At 41.2% G+C, this 20,990-nt stretch overlaps 1 protein-coding gene across 2 annotated transcripts; it reads left to right on the forward strand.

Moving 5' to 3' along the window:
- Positions 1 to 3,783: 3,783 nt before the first annotated feature.
- LOC102966351 (CXXC-type zinc finger protein 1-like) lies at positions 3,784 to 20,437 on the forward strand. 2 transcript variants are annotated; one of them, XM_042975106.1, is made up of 11 exons: positions 3,784 to 3,846; positions 13,443 to 13,584; positions 13,786 to 13,797; positions 15,459 to 15,551; positions 15,688 to 15,857; positions 16,165 to 16,372; positions 16,456 to 16,566; positions 16,883 to 16,932; positions 17,141 to 17,237; positions 18,159 to 18,311; positions 18,389 to 20,437. In XM_042975106.1, the coding sequence occupies exons 4-11, from the start codon at positions 15,465 to 15,467 to the stop codon at positions 18,533 to 18,535; spliced, it is 1,023 nt and encodes a 340-aa protein (XP_042831040.1). In that variant the 5' UTR covers positions 3,784 to 3,846; positions 13,443 to 13,584; positions 13,786 to 13,797; positions 15,459 to 15,464; the 3' UTR covers positions 18,536 to 20,437. The 2 variants fall into 2 exon arrangements, with proteins under 2 accessions (XP_042831040.1, XP_042831041.1); XM_042975107.1 differs by lacking the exon at positions 16,456 to 16,566.
- Positions 20,438 to 20,990: the final 553 nt, after the last annotated feature.

Genomic DNA, 20,990 nt, shown 5'->3' on the forward strand with positions numbered 1-20,990 from the left:
AAACCAAGAGACAGAAACCACACAGTAATTTTAAGAGAGAAGGTTTAATATATGTAATGATTAACTATGATTATTTATTTAAAAAATTTTAAAATGTTTATTTATTTTTGAGACAATGCGGGAGACAGAGTGCAAGCAGCGGAGGGGCAGACAGAGGGAGACACAGAATCTGAAGCAGGCTGCGGGCTCCGAGCTGTCAGCCCAGAGCCCGACGCGGGGCTCGAACTCACGAACCACCAGATCATAACCTGATCCGAAGTCAGAGGCTTAACCGACTGAGTCATTCAGGCACCCCTAACTATGATTATTTAATAGTAACTAAAGTACTTAAAGTAATAGAAGATTGTCTAGTAAGAAGTAAAGAGAACTCTAAAGAATAGAAGAGCAGTAGCATATATGTGGAGTAACCATTATCTCTAGTGCTGAGATAAAACGTCTGAAAGAGGACACTGCCCATGTCTCCACCCTGGCTTAGAACTGGATCTCACTGTCTGGTATGGCAGACACATTGGGTGGCAGAGAAGTTCGCTGATCTGCTGTGCCGATGGGGCTTGCCCTCTGGGATACAGAGGGAAGCTGTCCACAGGCAGGAGTCACACTTTGGAACTCACAGCAAAGCCACCCAGGGGATGCTGGAGGACGCTGTTCATGGGATGTGCCACATGCTGCTGGGTTCTGGGTGCTGCTGGCCACCTAGAGATGAGTTGCAGAAGCCATGGGTGCTGTGGGAGCCCGGTGAGAGGAGCATACCAGAATTAGGAAGAGAAATCTTTTCCTCATTCTGTGTCTTTCTAGTGCCCTCTACTGATAATTGGAACACTTAGGCCAATTCTTTTCTTTCTCCTCGTCTTCAGTGTCCTTATAATATTAATTTTTAATATAGGTATACCAGGCACATTAATTTGTTAATTTTATGCAATTTATGGTTCCCTCCACATTGTAATTTTTTTGGAGTATGTGACACAGTGGGTTTCCATGAGTCAAAGCTATACCAAAAAGATATATTCAGAAAATTGTCTCTTACCTTCTTATTCCTACTACTCTGTCCTGTTTCCATTTATCCCCTCTAGGTAAATAAGCTCTGTAGTTTCTAGTTTATCTTCCCGTGTTTCTTTCATATAAATGGACAAGCACATGCATGTCTTCTTATATCGCCTTCTTTCTATGAAGTGTAGCCTACTCTAGATACTCTTTAGAGCTTTGCTTTTTTTCACTTAACAGCATGTTCTCAACAATGCTTTATATCAGTTCGTAATATTCCTTTTGTTGTAGATAGGGTATATTTCTAGACACGAGACTGCTGATTTAAGAGGTAAGAGGAAATGTAATTTTGTCAGGTATTGCCCAGTTCCCTGCCAGAAGGGTTGAAACAGTTTGCATTCCTATCAGAAATATACAAGTGTTTGTTTACCCACAACCTCACCAGCACAATATATTGTTATACTTTTAATTTTTACCAATATGACACATAAGAAATGGAACCTCAGTGTTATTTTGATGTACATTTCTCTAATCGCAAGTGAATTTAAACTTAAAAAATGTGTTTGGTGTCCATATTATATCTTTTTATGTGAATTGTCTGTTCATGCCTCCATTTTCATGAGGTTTTTGAGACCCTTGTCTCTCAATTTCTCAGAGTTCTTTAGGTCAGGGGTCAGCAAAGCAGATCCCATAGGCCAAATCTAGTCCATCACCAGTTTTTATAAATGAAGTGTTGTAGGAACACAGCCAAACTCATTTGTTTACCTATTGTTTATGCTGCTTTTACACTACAACTGCAGAGTTGATTGGTTGTGACAGGGACCATCAAAGCCAAAAATATTTACTACTTTACATAAAAGGCTTGCTGGCCCCTGGTTTCCATATTACAGATTAGCCCTTGACTGTGCTAAAATATTGCAAATATTTTCTCCAAGTTTGCCATTTGTATTTTGACTTTGTTTCTAGTGTATTTTGCCATGCACATTAGTTGTTTGCAAATGACATATCTTAAAGGGTTAGTATCCAAAATACATAAAGAACTTACACAACTAAACACTCCAAAACAAATAATCCGATTTAAAAATGGGCAGAATACATTAATAGACATTTTTCTAAAGAAGACAGAGATGGCCAACAGACACATGAAAAGATGCTCAATATCACTCATCATCAGGGAAATACAAATCAAAACTACATTAAGCTATCACCTCACACCTATCAGAATGGCTAAAATTAACAATACAGGAAATAGCAGGTGCTGGTGAGGATGCACTGAAAGGGGAACTCTTATGCACTGTTGATGGGAATGCACACTGATGCAGACACTGTGGAAGACAGTATGGAAGCTCCTCAAAAAGTTAAAAATAGAACTACCCTGCAATCCAGCAATTGCACTACTAGGTATTTACCCAAAGGATACAAAAGTACTGATTTGAGGTGATACATGCATCTTGATATTTATAGCAGCATTATCAACAATAGCCAAATTATGGAAAAAGCCCAAATGTCCATCAACTGATGAAGAGATAAAGAAGATGTGATATATATACAATAGAATATTATTCACCCATAAAAAGGAATGGAATCTTGCCATTTTCGACAACACGGATGGAGCTAGAGAGTATAATTCTAAGCAAAATAAGCCAGTCAGAGAAAGACAAATACCATAGGATTTCACTCACATGTAGAATTTAAGAAACAAAACAGATGGACAGAGGGGAAAAAAAGAGAAGTAAACCAGAAAGCAGACTCTTAACTATAGAGAACAAACGAAGGGTTATCAGAGGAGAGGTGGGTAGGAGATGGGTGGATTAAATGGGTGAAGGGTATTAAGGAGGGCACTTGTTGGGGTGAGCACTGGGTATTGTATGTAAGTGATGGATCACTGGATTCTACACCTGAAGCTAATGCTACACTGTATGTTAACTAACTGGAATTTAATAAAAGCTTAAAACAAAATAAATAAACATAATCAAATAAATCAATCTTCTGTCTTTTTTAAAGTTTTTAAATTTTTATTTATTTTCTTAAAGTTTTTATTTTAATTCCAGTTAGTTAGCATACAGTGTTATATTAGTTTCAGGTATACAATATAGTGATTCAACAGTTCCGTACATCACGCAGTGCTCATCACAGTAAGTGTACTCCTTAATCCCCATCACCTATTTAGCCCATCCCCCCCACCCCTCTCCCCTCTGGTAACCATCAGTTTGTTTTCTAAAGAGTCTGTTTCTTGATTTCTCTCTTTCTCTCTCTCTCTCTGTCATTTTTCCCCTTGCTTGTTTTTGTTTGTTTGTTTCTTAAATTCCACATATGGGTGAAAGCATATCATGATTGTCCTTCTCTGACTAATTTATTTTGCTTAGCATTATACTCTCTAGCTCCATCCGTGCCGTTGCAAAAGGCAAGATTTCATTTTTTTTATGGCTGAATAATATTCCATTGTATATTGTGGAGTTATTTCTAGAGAGTGTATTGTAAGTCCTGAATGGTGAATGGGGCAATAGCTGAAATATCAGCAATGTTCTAGTCTCAAGGCTGTCGAACGCGATAGCATTATGAGATACAGAACCCCATGATCCCCCAGAGGACAGTTAGATACAAACTCCACTGTAACTCCCCGGCACTCCTTGAAACTACATGTACTCCCTGCATGCCTTCACGTAGCCACCAGGTGCATGTCTGATTAATGTCTAAAGATCCTTTGTGTTCTCTTTCCATGCTTTGATATTTTTTGATACTCATATCTAAGAAAATACGAAATAAAATCTGTGTGTAGTCTGCTGCTTCTGCTCTCCCGCAGAGCAGCCCTGGACATCCACTCAATCTAGTGTCCGAGAACTTTTTCTTCAGTGAGCGGCCACAGTATGTATATACCACTTCTTCTTTTTTTTTTTTTTTTAGGTTTTTTTTTTTATTTTTTTTATTTTTTAATATATGAAATTTACTGTCAAATTGGTTTCCATACAACACCCAGTGCTCATCCCAAAAGGTGCCCTCCTCAATACCCATCACCCACCCTGCCCTCCCTCCCACCCCCCCATCAACCCTCAGTTTGTTCTCAGTTTTTAACAGTCTCTTCTTTATCCATTCATCAATCGATGGATGCTTGGGCTACTTCTATATCTTGGCTATTGTAAATAATGCTGCTATAAACATTGGGGTGCACGTGTCCCTTTGAATGAGCGTTTTTGTATTCTTTGGGTAAATATCCAGTAGTAAGATTGCTGGGTCATAAGGTACTTCTATTTTTAACTTTTTGAGGAACCTCCATACTGTTTCCACAGTGCCTGCACCAGTTTGCATTTCCACCAACAGTGCAAGAAGGTTCTTCTTTCTCCACATCCTCACCAACACTTGTTCCTTGTGTTGTTGATTTTAGCCATTCTGACAAGTGTGAAGTGATATTTCATTGTAGTTTTGATTTGCATTTACCTGATGATAAGTGATGTTGAGCCTTTCAGGTGTCTGTTAGCCATCTCTATGTCTTCTTTGGAAAAATGTTTATTCATGTCTTCTGACTATTTCTTAATGAATTAGATTATTTGTTTTTGGGTGATGTGTTTGATAAGTTCTTTATAGATTTTGGATACTAGCCCATTAGCAGATATGTCATTTGCAAATATCTTCTCCCATTCTTTAGGTTGACTTTTAGTTTTGTTTTTTGTGTTCTTTATTGTACTGCATCCTTTAATTTTGACGAGGTCCCAATAGTTTATTTTTGCTTTTGTTTCCCTTGGCTCAGGAGACATACCTAGAATGAAGTTGCTATGGCTGATGTCAAAGAGGTTACTGTCTGTGGTCGCCTCTAGGATTTTTATGGTTTCAGGTCTCACATTTGTGTCTTAAATCCATTTGAATTTATTTTTGTGTACGGTGTAAGAAAGTGGTCTAGTTTCATTCTTTTGCATATTATTGTCCAGTTTCCTCAACACCATTTGTTGCAGAGATTGTCTTTCTTCCATTGGGTATTCTTTCCTGCTTTGTCGAAGATTAATTGACTGTATAGTTGTGGGTTCATTTCTGAGTTTTCTCTTCTGTTCCATTGACCTATGTGTCTATTTTTGTGCCAGTACCATACTGTCTTTATCACTACAGCTTTGTAATATAACTTCAAGTCCAGAATTGTGATGCCTCCAGCTTTGCTTTTCTTTTTCAAGGTTTCTTTGGCTACTTGTGGTCTTTTGTGGTTTCATACTAATGTTAGCATTGTTTGTTCTAGCTTTGAGAAAAAATGCTGTTAGGGATTTCATTGAATGTATAGATCACTTTGGGTAGTAAGGACATTTTAACAATATTTTTTTTTCTAATTCATGAGCATGGAATGTTTTCCCATTTCTTTGTCTCATCTTCAATTTTTTTCATCTGTGTTTATAGTTGTCAGAGTACAGACCTTTTACCTCCTTGGATAGGTTAATTCCCAAATATCTTATTGTTTTGGTGCACTTGTAAATGGGATCAATTCCTTAATTTCTCTTTCTGCTTCATTATTGGTATATAGAAATGCAATAGCTTTCTATATGTTGATTTTGTATCCTGCAACTTTACTAATTTCACGTGTCAGTTCTAATAGTTTTTTGTGGAGTCTTTCGGGTTTTCTACATATAGTATCATGTCATCTGCAAAGAGCGAAACTTTTACTTCTTCCTTGCTGATTTGAATGCCTTTTATTTTGTATTGCTGTCTGATTGCTGTGACTAGGTCTTCCAGTACTATGTTAAATAACGGTGGTGAGAATGGACATCCCTGTTTTGTTCCTGACTGTAGAGAATTTCTCAGTTTTTCCCAACTGAGGATGTTGTTAGCTGTGGGTTTTTCATAGATGGCCTTATTATGTTGAAGTATGTTCCCTCTAAACCTACTTTGTTGAGGGTTTGTATCATGAATAGATGTTGTACTTTGTCAAATGCTTTTTCTGCATCCATTGAAATTATTATATGGCTCTTATTCTTTCTTTTATTATGTGGTGTATCATGTTGATTGATTTGCAAATATTGAACCACCCTGGTAACCGAAGAATAAATCCCACTTGATCATGGTGATTTGTTTAATGTTTTTATTGGATTAAGTTTGCTAGTATTTTATTTAGAATTTTGCATCCATGTTCATCAGGAATAATGGCCTGTAGTTCTCTTTTTTAGTGGAGCCTTTATCTGGTTTTGGTATCAGCATAACGCTAACCTCATAGAATGAATTTGGAAGTTTTCTGTCTTTTTTCTATTTTTTTTTGAAAAGTTTAAGAAGAATAGCTATTATCTCTTCTTTAAATGTTTGGTAGAATTCATCTGTGAAGCCATCTGGCCCTGGACTTTTGTTTGTTGGGAGTTTTCTGATTACTGATTCAATTCCTTTGCTCGTTATCAGTCTGTTCAAGTTTTCTATTTCTTACTGTTTCAGTTTTGGTAGTTTATATGATTCTAGAAATTTGACTGTTTCTTCCAGGTTGTCAAATTTGTTGGCATATAGTTTTTCATAACATTCTTGGCATGTAGTTTTTCATAACATTCTAACTGTTGTATTTCTGTGGTGTTGGTTGTTATTTTTCCTCTCTCATTTGTGATGTTATTTTTTTTGGTCCTTTATCTTTTCTTTTTGATAAGTGTGACTAGAGGTTTATGAATTTTATTAATTTTTTCAGAGAACCAGCTTATTGTTTCATTGATCTGTTCTATTTTTTTTAGTTTCTATATCATTTATTTCTGCTCTAATCTTTATTATTTCCTTCGTTCTGCTTGTTTTAGGTTTTGTTTGTTGTTCTTTTTTCTAGCTCCTTTAGGTGTAAGGTTAAGTTGTTTATTTGAGATTTTTCTTGCTTCTTGAGGTAGGCCTGTATTGCTATAGACTTCTGTTGATGTTGATGGGATTTCTCTGTGCCTCCTGAATCTGGATGTCTGTTTCCTTCCCTAGATTAAGGCATTTTTCTGCTGTTATTTCTTCAAATGAAATTTCTGCCCCCTTTTCTCTCTGTTCTTCTTCTGAGACTACTATAATACAAATTTTATTACATTTGATGGAATCACTGACTTCCTTAGGTCTATTCTTACGTTGCATAATTCTTTTTTCTCTCTTTTGTTCAGCTCCATTACTTTCAACGCCTTTTCCTTCTAGGCCACTACTTCATTGCCCTGCTTCTTCCAGCCAGCTGTTCATTGAAGGAAGCCTCTTTCCAATCTCATTTATTGAATTCTTCATCTCTGACTGATTCTTTTCAAACTAATTTATCTATGTGGTAAGGGTCTCACTGATGTCTTCCATTCTTTTCTCAAGCCCGATGAGTATCCTTATGATAATTGCTTTAAATTCTCCATCAGACATGTGACTTTTATCTGTTTCACTTAGATCTGTGGCTGTGCCCTTATCTTGTTCTTTCATTTGAGATTAATTTCTCTGTCTTGGCATTTTGTCTAAGTCTCTGACTTCTTCTGTATGTTAGGAAAGCCAGTTATGTCTCCTGTTCCTGAAAGTAATGACCTTATGAAGAAGAAGTTATGTATTTCCCAGGACCTACTGTTTCAGGGAGTGTCTCCAGTGTGTGCTGCATGTGCTCTGCTGTTGTATTTTGGCTGTTGTATCTTTCAGCCAATCGTTTGCAAAGGCTACTTGCCTGCAGTGGGCAATGTTTGGTCCCTGGCCTGAATGTGGCTCATTTTAACTTGGTGTGCTCTGGTCTGCCTGTGAAATGAGACCTGGTAACAACTCTACCGGAACTGAAGCCCCGCAGAACTCTCTGGTCAGGAGATGTGTGGTCAGGGCTTGTGCTGGTCTTCTGGGGAGGAGCCTGCCATGCTGGTACAGAGGAAATCTTGACTAGGAAGGGCAGTCCCACAATATCACAGGGGCCTGGGCTTGGTATAAGCAAGTTAGGCAGCCAGTGTCTGCACTAAGCTCTTTACCTCAGGTGGCTCTGTGTTTATGCTGAGGGGTGATGGAGGGAAATGGCACCAGATATCTTCTTTATTGCCAGAGAGGAATCTCCATGAACGCTGCCTCCCAGGGACAAGCCCCAAGAAGAGCAAATAATCTTCCCACTGTGTGTCCCAGATGTTTTTCAGATTGCTATTTCCATGCTGTCTGCCCCAGGTTGTTTGCCTGCCTTCTTTCCAGGAACAGGGCAGTTCTCTCCAGTCTCTACCCACCAAGCCCTGTGACCTTTAACACTCTGGGTCTTAAGCCCCATTGGTTGCAAGAAACTCACAAAATTCAGCCCCTCTCATTTTCCAAGCTAATGGCTCTGGGGAAACATTCTCCTGTGCATTCCCCTGTGTGCTCCTCACACTCTAGCCCTTCTCTACAATCACAGCTCCCTCCATTCCATAGCACTTGTGATCCATTTCTCCACTAGACCACATCTCTGCACTATCTACCTTCTTTGATGTAGACTTTCCTCTCCCTTTAATTGTGGAGTTTGTCCTGCCAGTCTTCAGGTTGATTTCTGGGGTGTTTAGGATGATTTGATAGTTATCTAGTTGTGTTTGTAGGATGAGATGAGCCTAGGGTCCTCCTACTCCACTGCCATTTTGAAAAATCTCCTTAATAGTTGCATTTTTAATGTATTAGTCTCTGAAATCATGTAAAAAAATAAGTGTAGTTGTGCACCATTATTTTAATAATACTACCTTTTATAATTTCCCATCTATTTACCTTTACTGAAATCTTTTTTTTAAACATTTATTCATTTTTGAGAGACATAGAGAGACAGAGAGCAAACAGAGTGGGGCAGAGAGAGAGGAAGACACAGAATCTGAAGCAGGCTTCAGGCTCTGAGCTGTCAGCACAGACCCTGACAAGAGGCTCGAACTCACAAACCATGAGATCACCTGAGCCGAAGTCAGACGCTTAACCGACTGAGTCACCCAGGTGCCCCTGAAATCTTTATTTTTTTTTTGTATGGCTTCAAGTTTCTGTTTATTGTCCTTTCATTTCAACCTGCAAGACTCCCTTTAGCAGTTCTTACAGGGCAAGTCTAGTGGTAATGAACTCTGTTAGCTTTTGTTTACCTGGGATTGTCATAATTTCTTTCTTACATTTGAAGGACAACTTTTCTGGAATAGAATTCTTGGTTGACAGGTTTTGTTTTTTTTTTAGCATTTTGAATCCCTTGTATGTGATGAGTCACTACTCTCTTGCTGCTTTCAAAATTCTTTGTCTGCAAAGAATTTTGCAGACAAAATTCTGCAATGTGTCTGCACATTTTGTTTGCAATGTGTCCTGATGTAGCTCTCTTTAAGTAAATCTTACCTAAAGTTTACTGAGCTTCTTGGATGTTTATATTCGTATCTTTCATCAGGTTATGAAGTTTTTGGCCATTCTTTCTTAAGTATTCTCTCTTCTCCAGAGTTCTGAAATGGTTACACCAGGAAGATTCTGCAATTGTTGTCTAGGTGGGAGACAGATTTCTGGTGCTTCCTACTCCTCCATCTTCTCAGAATCCTCTTCTTGTCAACTTATCTTTTAAAAATTGTTTATTTATTTATTTTGAGAGAGAGAGAGAGCAGGAGAGGGACAGAAAGAGAAGGAGAGAGAGAGAATCCCAAGCAGGCACTGTGCTGTCAGTGCAGAGCCTGACATGGGGCTCAATCTCATGAACTGTGAGATCATGACCTGAGCCAAAATCAAGAATTAGATGCTTAACCACCTGAGTCGCCAAGGTGCTCCCTTATCAACTGATTTTTTTTAATAAAGTGCAAAGTATTTTTGATTGAGAAGGGGTTGTCTTTTCCTTTTTAAAAATTTTTTAAATTTGTAAAATTTTTAAATTTTTAAAATTTTAAATTTTCAAAAAAATTTTTATGAATATAATTTATTGTCATATTGGTTTACATACAACACCCAGTGCGCACCCCAACAAGTGCCCTCCTCAATGCCTATCACCCATTTCCCCCTCTTCCCCACCCCAGCTCCAAAGTTGAACACTCAGAGACACCCTTAGTTTGTTCTCTGTATTTAATAGTCTCTTGTGGTTTGCCTCCTTCCCTCTAGGCTTGTATCTATTTTTCCCCTTGGTTTTTCAATAAATATTTCTGGAGGGGTGCCTAGGTGGCTCAGTCAGTTAAGTGTCTGACTCTTGGTTTCAGCTCAGGTTATGATCTCATGGTTTTGTGAGTTTAAGCCCTGCATCAGGCTCTGTGCTGGCTGTGGAGCCTGCTTGGGATTCTCTCTCTCTCTCTCTCTCTCTCTCTCTCTCTCTTTCTCTGCCCCACCTCTGCTTGCACTGTCTCTGTCTCTCTCAAAATAAGTAAATTTTAAAAACTTAAAAAAATAATTAATTCTGGAGAAATTGAATATCCATATAAAAAACTCTCAAAAAAACCCCAAAACAAGATGAACTTCAACCTACATCTCACATCTTATACAAAAATTAATTCAAACAGATCATGACCTATATGTTAAATATATAATTATAAAACTTCTGAAAGAAAATATGAGAGAAAATCTTTGTGGTCTTGGATTAGGCAAAGAGTTTTTCTATATGATATCCAAAGCACGATCCATAAGAGACTTTTTAACTTATTAGATGTTATAAAAACCAAAATTATATGTACAGAAACAGTCTGCAGAGGAAAGGTTAAATTTAAAGTATCCACTCCTGGACTGGTTCATGTTCTTGCTCCATCCCGTCTGGATGGCCATTCTAGTGTTTGTCTCTAAGGAGGTGGTCTTTCTTTCTCACAAAGCACTTAGCATCTCACATATCTGGGAAGTCAGAAGAAACCAAAGCAATAAGTCAAGAATCACTAGCGATTGTTGTAGGAGCACTGGGCTGGGAGTCAGGGCATTCACATTCAGCTTTGCCTTAACTGTGTGGTGGAGGAGAGAACCCTGCTATCCACACAGTGATGCAAAGCAGAATGACAGAATTGCTGTGGAAAAACTGAAGAAGGAAGAGAAAGGGGTTTGGAGAAGGCATCCTAGTGGGGCAAGCATCTGAGCTTAGTTTTGGAAGATAAGCAGAATGTTGACAGGCAAAAACAGATAAACATGGAACAGATATGAGAGGTATAATCAGCAACCCCCCATCCTTTATAATCCCAGGATTAAAGTAAAAGGAACACCACTCACTGTTATAACTATGCCCACAAGTACATTCGAAAGAGACACAGGTCACCCAGTTGGAAAAGAAGTAGAGGGAACTTTACAGGTGGTGGTGCCAAAGCTGAGTCTTGAAAGGTGAGCAGAAATTAGCAAAAAAGAAGGGCAGATCTGAGCAAAGGCCTGGTATGTGGAGCCTATGCTGGATTGACAAGAGAGTGAATATCCAGGATGCCCTGAGTGTTTGACACCTGGAGGGCCTGGGAAGAGGACGTGTCTGTCTCAGGGAAGTGGGCCCCTGTCATAGAGAACTTTGAGGGGAACATCATAGAGTGCAGAACTGATTCTGATTCTGGGGATCTAAGGAGGATTCCCAGGGAGGATGGTGACATATTTATCTGTAGCCCTTTGGGAATACAATCCTGGAGGCAAAATGGATCAGCCAGCCACATTGCAGAGGAAGAAGTTCATTATGATGTAAAATATGAGAAACCTAAACTAGTGCTGTGGAATTGAGAATGAAGGAAAACAGCAGTAAAGAAACATTGGAGAAGTAGGTATGAAGTCAGAGGTGAAGGAGAGCAAAAAGCTGTCCAAGACTCACTGAGTTGGCCACAGTCTTGAAAAATAATTCAAAGAGAAGTTAAAACATTAGCTTGGACACCACAAGTAGTGCTTATAAACTTTCACGACCATAGCGAGTGGGTTAAAATTTTCTTTAGAGCTCACAGACTACTTCTGAGTTCAGCCTGGATTTCTTATCTCTTGCCCAGATCCCTAAACTGGGTTTGATATAAGCTGTGAAGATTTAGCTAGGGGCACTGTCATTAGATGCCAGGCTTGAATCAAGGAAAAATAGTTTCTTCACAGAAAGATCTTAAACATTTTTTGAACACTGATTTTCTTGTCAAAGATATTTAAAACATAACTCTAATGTAAATTACAGCGTATATTTGCTTTTATCTTCAAGGAATAATACAGAACCAGATAAATTACAGTAATTTTCCATTTTGCAACAACACTTGAGGGGCAGGGCCCCTGATACATTCCTTTGATCATTGTTGGTCATTGGACACCCCTGTGTGCCAGGCAGTAAACTGGGCATTGGGCAACCAGAAGTGACCAAGACCAACATTGTTCCTACCTTCATTTCTAGTGAAGAAGACAGGCACAAAACAGGTTGAAGAGTTCAGACAATGCCCCCATTTCTTTCTTAATTTCAATATTAAAATAAAAGGAACTTCCTTGCTTTTATAATTATGTCCATGGGTACCTGGGTGGCTCAGTCGGTTAGGTGTCCGACTCTTGGTTTTGGCTCAGGTCATGATCTCACAGTTTTGTGGGTTTGAGCCCTGCATTGGACTCTGTGCTGGCGGCGTGGAGACTGCATAGGATTCTTTCTCTCCCTCTGTCTCTCCGCTCCTCCCTGACTCATGCTGTCTCTGTCTCTCTCAAAAATAAATAAACTTAAAAAAATAATTATGTCCAAAAGTTCATTCAGAAGAGAGTCTGGTCATCCAGATGAAAAGGAAGCAGAGAGAGCTTTGCAGATAGTGATGCCAAAGCTAAGTCTTGAAGAGTGAGTGGGAATTGAAAGAGCAGTGGGGTTGTAATATTCTATAATGGGAATATTTGTTTTCTAAATCACCTTTTGTTCTAATATATTTTTCTTTATACTTATTTTACACCATTTAATTGTGTATAAGATTGAATTTTTTTTACATATTCATGATGAATCATGTCATTTTGAAATTACCTTTTCAATCCCAATGAATAACTTTTTGTCTCAGTCTCTTTAGTCTGATATTAAAATAACTGACCTTGCTTCATTTTGATTAGCATGTACCTAGAAAATTTTCTTCTATCCCTTTGCTTCAAATGTTTCTGTATCTTAATGATTTGCTAAGTTTGGCATAAACAGCATATGACTAGGTTTGTTGTTTTTCATCCAAAATGGCAATCTTTGACGTTAACTGGAGAGTTTACCCCATTAATAACTTTTTATTACTGGTTATGTAATAAAATATGAACTTGAAATGTGAACTTATTCCTACTTTCTTACATTTTGATTTCTTTTTTTCCTGGCTTTTCTATAAATCTTTTTCTCTTTTCTTGACTAAAAAATTGACTTATGTGTTTTTGCTTGTTTTTCTCATTGGTTACTACACAATTAAAGTAATAGAAGATGGTAAAATAGTAATGACTCGAAATTATTCAAAATAACCGGAAATGATAACGGAATCAATTTTCCTGTCATATACAATAATGCAATGATCAATCACTCCAATATATGAAACTTGGTATTGATGTCAGAAGAGACAAATGTATCCATGTAGGCCTGAGGTGATGTTCTGAAGAATGGCACACGTGTAGCTGTATCATTTCTTTGTAACCATGCTCTTCTAACTTTTGTCTGTATATCAACTCTGCAGAGGACCTTGAGCAAGCACAAACCCAACACATCCAAGAAGGGGCGGAGCTAAAGTCGCTACCGGAACCGGAAGTAGTTCTGTCAACCATTTCACGGTCCCTGCCTGGAGGCTCCGGACAGTTAAGCGTCTGTTCGGTGCTGAGGTATTTTTAAGGGTTTTGAAGAGGGACTGTAGGTTCTGTGACTGGAGAGGTGTGTGTGTGGGTCATTAAAGTGGATTTTGGCGTTGGTAATGGGGGGGTCAGGTAATGGGTTGGAGTCGGGATAGTGACTCGTTGCAGTTTGAGTTGAAAGCAAGGGGTCACTAATTTCCGTCTTTCTTTTCTCATACTTTTGTCCTAAAGTTCCACATTTGGGTATGTATTGCTTTCGGTCTTATTAAGTGATAAGTTTTTTCCAATTTCAGTTATTTTTCTTTTTACCAAGAGTTACTTAAAAGTGCCTTTTCAATTTTCAAAAGTTAAACCGTTTATTAATTTCAAATGCAACTTATTTGTGCCTTATGTGATACTCATTCATTGGAATGTGTTCAGACTTCCTTTAAGGCTAATTTCAGGGTCAGTTTTTTATTAATATTATATCTCTAGCTCAATAATAGTGTGAGTTCTCCAACTGATAATGGTCTTATTCAAAAGTGTATATTCTTTCAGTGTGTGTGCCTGCTCTTTTAATCACTGAAAGTGATTTGTGTGTGTGTATACATATATATGTGTATATACAAAATGTATGTGTGTGTGCATATCTATATCTATATATGCACACACACATAAATTTTCAAAATTTTTGTATATTTATATATTTTACTTGGCGTCACTGGGTTCACATAGGAGTACTTTTCAGAATAAAGATCACAAAATTATTCTAGGTAAGTGAGTCAGGGCAGACAGGTCATGATCTGGCATGTGCATGTGGGGAGTGGGGGTGGATAGGGCTTGGCATGGCCTAGGACATGGAAGGTAAGGCAGAACTGGGTATGTACAGGAAGTGGGAGAATCATATGAGGCTGAGAGAGTCTGGGAAGAGGGAAGGGCCTTATATGGTTGTATGAGGCAGGGTTAGGTATGCCTTGGCGTAGTGTATGGGGCTCACAGGGCTGGGACTGTAAGGTGAGACAGAATGTGTCCAAGAGGGCAGTCTGGCAGGCGGGGCCTGGAGAGACTGGGTAGGGCAGGCAGGTGGGTGGAGCATGTCTGAGGTGTGGGGTCATGCATGTTTGGGTGGGCTAGGCAGAGGTGGCTTATTTGGGTCCATGGTACAGGGCAAGCAGGGTTGCAAGTATGTCCTGAAGGATGGGGCAGGGCAGGCTGTATTGACCAACTGTGAAGGAGTGTAGTCCAGCCTTTTTGGGCAGATAGGCAGGGCTTTATGCATTTCGGTGGGCAAAATGGGGGTGAGAAGGACCAGCCAGGTGTGTCTGGATAAAGTGGGCAAGCAGGGACAGGTGGTGCCATTCAGTCCCAGGCAGGTGCAGTGGGACCTGGCCATGTTGGCCAGAAGGTGGGACCAGGAGTGTTGGGACAGGGTAAGTCTGTTTCTACTCAGTGCTGACCCAGAGTCCTCCTCCCATCATCACAGGAGCCCTACTTGTAATTCCTGGTCTCTGGTGAGTTTAGGACACAGGGTGGATGGGGGAGTGGAGCTAGTGCAAGGGTTTGCCCTTCACACTGCCCACTGCCCATTCAATCACAGCTTCCTACTTTGGAATGCAGAAGCCCAGGCTGTCCCAGAAGTACCAGGTGCTGGCAGTGCCATTAGCAATAAAAGAGGCCTCTCAGATAACAGCCTCACTCCAGCTGTTGTCTGAAAAGGACCTTCCTCAGGGCTGAAACCTATGCCAGGACATTTGGAGAGGGGACTTTAGACAAAGCCTGATAAGCGTATGGCGGGCCTCTGGGTGGAAAGAAGGGGACAGTGAAGACAGAGAGGGTCATCAGTTTGGAGAATGAAGTGAGGCAGTGTCCAAGTATCATTTAAGAAACAAGTTGAGAAGACCTGCCAGCATTTTCCTGGCCTACAGTCCTGGATGAGTGACACTGAGAAGTTTCCGCTCCTGGATCCTGCAATGCAGAAAGCAGCAGTGAAAGTGAAGAAAAAGAAGTTGAATAAAAAGGTGGAGTGCAAGGCGACAGAAATGGTGGGATGGGGGGCATGAAGACAGGGGTCGGGTGGAACACAGGGCTGGGTTGCAAGGTTAGGAAGCTGACATAAACTCTCCTATCCTTGCCTTGACCACTCGTGTCCCACAGAAAGAGAAGAAGAAGAAGCGAAAGCTCATGTCAAAGCGTAAACACCAAGAGAAGGCAGATGCCAAGGATTTGGCCTCGCTGCGGCAGTGCCTGGGACCTGGCTGTGTGTATCCTACCCGGCCAGGCTCCAAGTACTGCTCAGATGATTGTGGCATGAAGCTCGCAGCTGAGTGAGTGAAGTTAAGCGACAGGGTGTGGAGTAGGGCATAATATATGCCATCCGTAAGTCTGTCTATCCCTCTACCTGTGTATCCTCCCACCATTCATCCACCTACCCACCCATCCATTCACCCTTACAGTCACCTGCCCACTGAACCACCCATACACATTCCATCCGCCAACCCACGCCCTTATAGTCATTTACCCACCTATCCATCCACCATTCAATCACGTGTTCACCACCATTCGGTCACTCACCCATTTTTTCTTTTGATGTCCCTACCTACCCATTCCATTTCTTGTTGTCTCCTTTTCTAGCCGCATCTATGCGATTCTGCCCCAGCGCATCCAGCAGTGGCAGAAGAGCCCCTGTATTGCTGAGGAGCGTGGCAAGAAAATGCTTGAGCGCATCCACCAAGAGCAGCAGGACACTCACACCCGCCTGAAGGACATGGAGTGCCATTTCTATGAACTTGAGGCCATAATTCTGCGTGGCAAGCAGCAGCCTGTGTGCAAGGATGAGGAGGTGCGTGGGAGTGGGTGGGATGGAGCAGAAAGGTATTTGCTATCTTGCCCACTCTTCACTGGCCCTTCCACTGTCCTGTGCAGATCAACAAAAATAACAGGAACAATGCAAACCTGCAGATCTTCTGTGTCTCCTGCGGGCAGTCAGTTAACATGCATGTCGCCCTGCGCCACATGGAACACTGTTTTGTCAAGGTTAGGGAATTGGCTGGGGGAAGAGGAGGTAAACGTGTTTTTGGCTGGGTGGGATCCATGAGGAGGAGGGCATGTTTGGTGCCTGGGTATTTGTTGTAAAAATGTAACACACATCCATGGTTCTACCCATTTGTGCTTCTCTTCCATCCCTAGTAGGAGGGCCAAGACTGGAACATCAGCCAATGGTGAGGGGGGACATTGGCTGGGCAGACAGGAGCATAGGAGCCACAGGGACAAATGTGTTGTTTGGGGCTTGTCATGGGAGGGCATGCTGTGTAAGTCCACAGTTTCTCCCATTTGTACTCTTTCTTCCCAGTATGAAGGCAAGTCGTCCTTCGGGTCCATGTATCCCACTTGCATTGAAGGGTGAGTGTGGGTGCTAGTTGAGGTCAAAGGCATGATGTGGACAGGGTCAGGAGCAGGGTGGGAAAGATCAGAGGGTGTGTTCAGAGGCAGAGGTGGATAGGTTAGTGGCAGGGTATGGGTGGGGTTAGGGACAAAATATGGGCTTTGGGGTTCAGGTGGGACCTCCCTTCTTCTGACCCTTAGCACTTCACTTTCATCCTCCCCCCAGGGCCACCAGGCTCTTCTGTGATGTTTACAACCCAAAGAGTAAGAGGTACTGTAAGCGGCTTCAGGTGCTGTGTCCCGAGCACTCGAGAGATCCCAAGGTGACTCTTCTTTCCCTACCTCATCATCTTTCATTCCTCCCCTTCTCCCTGCCATATTCCTCTCTTCCTCTTTGCTTGATTGCCTCCTGTTTCTTTCTTCCTTCTACCTGACTGCCTTCATATCTTCTGACCAACTCCCATGTGTCCCCTTCTCCCTTTCTGACCACCCCACATTCCCTGCTCCTTGCTGGCTGATTACCTTCTGTTCTTACTTTTTCTCTGCCTGACCTACCCCCTACATTTCTCTCTCCCTCCTCTCTGCCTGACTATTTCTGTCTCCTTTGCTCCTCACTGTATAACCATTCCCCATTCTTCTCCTTTCCTTGCTTGACCATCATACATTCCTTTCCCACCCCTTGCTGGACTGTCCCACCTTCCTCTCTTCCTCCCTGTATGACCTCCCTCTCTTCCTTACTTTCTGACTTTCCTTCGTTCTTATTCTGCATGCCTCACTGCCTCCAGTCATCTTCTCCCTTCTTGTCATGTCCTAAATCCTTTCTTCCTCCCTGTTTAGCCAACCCCTATTACTCCCACCCTCCCTGTGTCATTCCTCACTTTTTTCCCATGCTTTACCAACCCTCTTCCATCTACTTCTCTCTGTCAGACCTTCCCTCCATCCTTACTCTCACTCTGGTTTGATCTCTTTCTGTTCTTCCATCTTTTCTGCCTGATCACCTCCATTCCTCTATTCCTGCTTATTTAACTTCTTCCTTCATCTTCTGTGCAGGATAATTCCCCTTTTGCCTCTTCTTCTCTACCTAATCCTGAATTCCTTTCTCCCCCCCACCCCCGCTGAGTTATTCCCCATTCTTCTCCTTCCTGCCAGAGTGCCCTCCATTTCCCATTCTCCTCATAATGCCTGTCTGATCACTCCATTTCTATCCTCCTCCGTACCTCATCATCCCTTATTCTTCCTCACAGGCATCAGATGATGAGGTGTGCGGTTGCCCACTAGTGCACAATGTCTTTGAGTTCACTGGTAATTTCTGTCGCCTACCTAAACGCGTGTGCAACCTCCACTATTGCTGGGAGAAGCTGAGGCGTGCTGAGGTGGACCTAGAGCGTATTCGCATGGTAGGCCACAATGGTGACTGGGGCTGAAAGGGTGGGATAGCATCCTGAAATCCTTCTCTCATGTTTACCTCCCACAGTTGAACAAGCTGGAAGAGCTACTTGAGCAGGAGCACAAGGTGCGCACAGCTATGACAAACCGGGCAGGGCTTCTGGCCCTGATGCTTCACCAGACAGTCCAGCATGACCCGCTCACCACTGACCTGCGCTCCAAAGCAGACAGCTGAGCCCTGCTTGACTGAGATCCTGTACCCAACACTCTGTGCAAGGGAGACACTCAATGAACTCTTCACACACTAGTTCCTATAACCACTTTTTTCTTAGGTCATCTTAGAGTTTCTCTGTGTTTCTCTGTTCGCTATTTGGGCTCCTGTCTCTGCTTACCCCTGGATGGGAAGGGGTCCTCAAAATTGCTCTCTGTTGCCATCATTCCCCATCCCTCTCTCTCTTTCTTCCCTGAAATTTGGCAGGGCCAAGGATCTGCCCTGCCTTCATCCCCCACCGTCCAGAATTTTGTTGACAAACTTTGGAAGAACAAAGGATATAAATATCCCCTGAGGGCCCTCTAACCTGTCTCTCTGGCCACAAACCCAATTTCAAACCTCTGATGGCGGTGGGTGGCAGTGCAACTGTACTTAGGAGGAGGCTGCAGTGCACATGCAGAGTGGCTGTGAAGTGATACCCACTCAGGGCTCAGTGGGCCCTCTTCTGTCAGGGGAGCTATGACCTTATAAAGAAGGCGCCAATGGCTTTTGTTCCTGGCAGTCCCCCATTCTAGGCCATCAGACGTGTAGTTGGCACCTGATTAGTGCACAGCCCATTCATCAACTTCTGTGCAATCGTTAATATTCCCCAGGCCAAAGGTGTTACAAAAATGGGATGGGAGATAGATGAGTGTAGGATAATCCCCCCCTGATGATTCCACTTTGGGACACTGAGGAGGATTCAAGGTATCATGGCAGTCATGCCCCTGCCCATGTTGTTCCACACCTTATCATCATATGAGGTCCCAGCTCTTTTTGTCAGCCTTGGCCCCTGCCAGTCCAGTCCTGGTCCGTCTCCCCCAGCACTTCCTATCACATCCTCTCCTGCTCCCTCCACCACACTGCTCTGGGTCTGTCCTTTCCAGCCTGCCCTGTACATTGAAGCCCCTTGTGGTCACGACCATTTCACACCTATAGAGTTGCCAGAGGAAGACTGAGACCTCTGCCATATCTGCCTTTGTCAGCCCCAGCCAGGTCTCCTGTGGAGGTGTGTCCGATAATGCTGCCTGTGGGTGCTGGTATGTTTGAAATGAGAGACTTGAACACTTTTCTTAATTTTTCTCTACTCACTGGTCCCTTATGATTTTTTTCATTAATTTTCATAATTCCTTTTTTCCAGGGACTCACACATTTCACTTAAATGGTTAGGTATGTTGCTCTTGACTTATACCTAATAGTCCCCCATAGTTAGTTTATATTACTACCTAACCTCATGTAATGTCTCCCTTTAAATTACTAATTAGTGCACTTTTGTACTTCTCTTGATCAGATTTTCCAGGGGCTAAGCCACATAATTAATTGATTATTTGAAAGAACTGGCTTTTTAATTTATTCATGTTCCTTATATTTATTTTATTTATTTAAATTATCATTTTTATTAATTCCCACTTCTTGATATTTTGTTTGGTGTTTCATTTTCATATGTTTACTTCATTTCTTTGTTCTTGTTCTGATCTTTTAAAGCAAATTCTTAACTCAGTTATATTCGTGTGTTCAGTCTCCTGTTTATATAAGTATAAATAAGTAGATATAGATAGATATAGATATAGATGATATAGATATAGATATAGATATAGGTATAGATATATAGATATAGTAAAGGATTTCAGGCCACACACTTTCCTCTAAATGCACTTACAGCTCCTGAACTTTGGTATGAAAGGTGAAACTTCAGAATTGATTTCTCACTTTGATCCTAGCTGTTGAAGAAAGTTTCTTAGTGTCTAACTATTAAGTATTCATTGTTTTTTCTTTCTTTTTTGTAATTATGATTTTTCTATGATCAGAGAATGTGGCCTGTTGAATCTAAACTTGTAGGGGTGCCTGGGTGGCTTAGTTGGTTAAGTGTCTGACTTCAGCTCAGGTCATGATCTCATGGCTTGTGGGTTCAAGCCCTGCGTTGGGCTCTGTGCTGTCAGTTCAGAGCCTGGAGCCTGCTTAGATCCTGTGTCTCCCTTTCTATCTGCCCCTCGCTGGTTCACACTCTGTCTCTCTTACTCTCAAAAATAAATAAGCATAAAAAATTTTTTTTGGAAAAAAAAAGATTTTCTTTGTAGGTCATATATTCCACTGAATTGAAAAACTTTCATGGATATAAGAGAAGAAAATATATTCTTTGCTAGGTATAGATTATTCATTAAGGCTTTCAATCTAGTTTGATGATTAATGTTTCTTTACTCTGATTCTTTTTTTTTGTCTACTTGAGCTGTTATATTACAGAAAGATACAATAAATGCAATAATCTTTTAAAACACGTTCTCCTTGTGGTTCTGTGTTTTGTGGGGGTGGCGGGGGGGGGAAGCAGCATCCTAAATTGTATATCTTAGGCCATATTGCAGTATGACATTATGTGTTTTCCTTGTTTTGTCTTTTTTTGTTTTTCCTTGTTTGAATGCTTTTAACCTTGAGTTTAATTTGA

The sequence above is a fragment of the Panthera tigris genome, chromosome X, assembly GCF_018350195.1.
Source record: "Panthera tigris isolate Pti1 chromosome X, P.tigris_Pti1_mat1.1, whole genome shotgun sequence".
NCBI classification, from domain to species: domain Eukaryota; kingdom Metazoa; phylum Chordata; class Mammalia; order Carnivora; family Felidae; genus Panthera; species Panthera tigris.

Bases quoted from the DNA above. Each gene is read 5' to 3' on its own strand.
- LOC102966351 (XM_042975106.1), top strand. From the start codon at position 15,465: ATGAGTGACACTGAGAAGTTTCCGCTCCTGGATCCTGCAATGCAGAAA. The intron at 15,858-16,164 runs GTGAGTGAAGTT...CTCCTTTTCTAG, and splicing joins GGCATGAAGCTCGCAGCTGA to CCGCATCTATGCGATTCTGC. The intron at 16,373-16,455 runs GTGCGTGGGAGT...TGTCCTGTGCAG, and splicing joins CTGTGTGCAAGGATGAGGAG to ATCAACAAAAATAACAGGAA.